The sequence below is a fragment of the Adiantum capillus-veneris genome, chromosome 16 (genome assembly GCF_014529385.1).
Source record: "Adiantum capillus-veneris isolate H3 chromosome 16, ASM1452938v2, whole genome shotgun sequence".
Classification (NCBI taxonomy): domain Eukaryota; kingdom Viridiplantae; phylum Streptophyta; class Polypodiopsida; order Polypodiales; family Pteridaceae; genus Adiantum; species Adiantum capillus-veneris.
Window position 1 is genome coordinate 116,028,349 of NC_140946.1, and position 2,550 is coordinate 116,030,898.

General features: G+C 40.9%; 1 protein-coding gene across 2 annotated transcripts; it reads left to right on the plus strand.

Moving 5' to 3' along the window:
* The first annotated feature begins 432 nt into the window (after nt 1-432).
* Nucleotides 433-2,189, plus strand: LOC147439702 (uncharacterized). Of its 2 annotated transcripts, none has more exons than XM_086484374.1 (3): nt 433-1,028; nt 1,323-1,464; nt 1,552-2,189. In XM_086484374.1, exons 1-3 carry the CDS (start codon nt 467-469, stop codon nt 1,664-1,666), a joined length of 819 nt encoding a protein of 272 aa, XP_086340500.1. In that variant the 5' UTR covers nt 433-466; the 3' UTR covers nt 1,667-2,189. The 2 variants fall into 2 exon arrangements, with proteins under 2 accessions (XP_086340500.1, XP_086340501.1); XM_086484375.1 differs by having other exon boundaries at nt 1,341-1,464.
* The last annotated feature ends 361 nt before the right edge of the window (nt 2,190-2,550 follow it).

The window sequence follows — 2,550 nt, forward strand, 5'->3', positions numbered from 1 at the left end:
TGACAACGGGGCTTGCAGTGCTGGCAATATCTGAGCCTCCTTCCTGTTCGTAGTTTGCCTCTTTGAGCACCCTCGGAGGTTATCAGCACATTTTGGGTGTCGTGTGTGAGGATGTTGTTCCTTGCTGCACATATATGTATGCCCTTCATGCTGGGAGATTTGTAGGGATTGGCTCTTTTCTCATAATGAATGGAATGATCATTTCATGTTAAAAAAGATACTTCAAAAATACTCTGTATATTTCAAGGTCAGAATTTATGCTTAATTGGACTTCTGTGTGTTGGTATATGCTTCTAAAATGGGTTAGGTTGTGTGTTTTTTCTCAAAAAAAGAGATTTATTTACTATCCTTTTTTTTTGTTTGTGGGGACCTTGATGCAATGATGAAACATTTATTCACTTAAATTGATCTGCAATATGTCATGAAGGGCCTTGGTGGGCTGATGTGAAAGGTGGAAGCTGGCCAAATGGAAGACATGCCTGGAGACCAAGTGCTGCTGCTCCAGCCTCCAACCAAAAAGATGAAAATTGCTAGAGTACGTTATCCAAATTGGGAAAAGAAGGATACTCTAGCTCTTGTAAAATCCTATCAGAGACAAGTGGTTGAGTTCGCAAATGCCGCAAGTAAAGGGCGAACAACAGAAAACGAGCAAAAATGGGATAGGATTGCTTCTCTTTGCGGCAAGGAAGGTGTATCTAGGGATGCTGAACAGTGCCGGAAAAGATGGCAAGATCTATTAAGAGGTTATAAACGGATAAAAGAATGGGAAGGGACTACGGAGGTGCCATCATTCTGGCTCATGTCCTCCTCCAGCAGGAAGGATAAAAAGCTTCCGGGAAATTTTGAAAAAGAGATTTTTGATCGCATGGACGTATTTATGGGGTCAAAAGCCATTGTGCAACTCCACAGCAGCAAAGTCAGTAGTAATGGACTCGATAACACGCCTAGTGGTGGTGTAGATGGGCGATCTAGTGCATTGGCAACAAACACGGAGCCACAAGGAGACCCATCATCGCAGGAGGCCTCATGTAAGGATTGTTTATTCATATTCCTTCTGAATGCCTTCAATAAAGGACCTTGGCTGTGTATTTGTTGAATAGAGCTCCCTTTATGGGTTTAATTGTGAGGGCGTCTAGGCCTTTGAGGGCTGGCTGATGATTCTTTTGAGTTAAAAGTGACTGAAATTACCTTAAGAAGAATGAACTTAAGGTCTAACTACCAAGCAAAAAATTCAACGATAAAGAGACCTACTTGGGCTCTTAGCTTGTGAAAGAAAGTATTAAGTGCAGATTTGTTACTTCTAGTATCTCAGGCTGCTGTAGTTTGTTCTGCCCATGTAGGGTCCCTATCAAAGGAGCGTATCTTCCCTTCAAGAGATGACAGAAAGCCAATCCAAAGCTTTCAAGCTGATAGTGGAGCTGATAATCGAGACCCTATTGCGGAGGCAGTAGAGCATGCCACTCGGTAGCGTACTATTTTATTGTTCTGGTTTGTGTTTCTCAGGTCTTTTTGTGTACACCCTTTCAATGCTGTTATGTTGCCTACATGCAGAGCTGCACAAGAACAGTGCAGTGCACAGATGACCGAAGTTCTTGCACAGGTTCTATTGAAAATGGCTGATGCAATAAAGATGGTCGCAGAGAACATCCGAAAACCATCAATATGATGCTTTTTTTTCATCTAACTTTAACACTCAGCCGAAGATGAAGATACATGTTGACAACTTCAAGCATGCTCTAACACACTGTGGCCGCTCTTCCATTTTCTCAACATGATTATATTGTCTCCTACACCGACCTCAATCTTGTAGCAGCAACATGTTGCTAAAAAATTGCTTTCTGCTGAGGAACAACCCTTCAATGGTGGCCTCTTTTGTAATGGGGTTCATACCAAGGCAGTATACTAAGGTCCATACTAAGACAGGTACTTTACTGAGCCTTCACAACTGGGTCTACTAATGGGTCGAAGAACACTAGCAGGTGCTTGGTAGATCTTCTTAGAATGGGTGTATCCTGTTGTGAATTATTCGTCCAATTACCTTTTGATTTACCTTAAAAAGAAAGAATTTGTCATCAATATGGCGTGATTTGAGCCATTGGACATCATTTGACAAAGACGAACTCGGTAGACCCGAGAAGCCCCTTTAAGGTCAATGTATGCATCAGCTACAACGAAGGTCATTCTCTTCCTTTTTTTTAGTTTTTTTTCTTTTTTGTCTCTTCTCTCCTACTATTTTAGATTGTGGAAAAATTTACATCTTGAGGTCTTAATATTACCTTGAAAATGTCACAATCTGTCCCATAGTTACCAACCTAATGTTTATTATATCTTTTATTTCCCTAGAGAAAACCAGCTTCTTTGGACATGATTAATCGGCAAGCATTATGAAAGAAAATCCTATTACTGTGCATTGTGTATTAGGCATAATTTTGAAAATATTCCATGGCATATATGCCTATTGCATTTCAATCAAGTCAACATGTTCATCTTCTGTGACGTATACGGATAAAATTGCGGCAATGAAGGTCGAAGAACAGGCAGGGAGCTGCT

Coding starts and splice junctions, on each gene's coding strand:
- LOC147439702 (XM_086484374.1), top strand. CDS start 467: ATGGAAGACATGCCTGGAGACCAAGTGCTGCTGCTCCAGCCTCCAACC. Junction 1,029..1,322: donor ATCATCGCAGGAGGCCTCAT/GTAAGGATTGTT, acceptor AGGCTGCTGTAG/TTTGTTCTGCCCATGTAGGG. Junction 1,465..1,551: donor GCAGTAGAGCATGCCACTCG/GTAGCGTACTAT, acceptor GCCTACATGCAG/AGCTGCACAAGAACAGTGCA.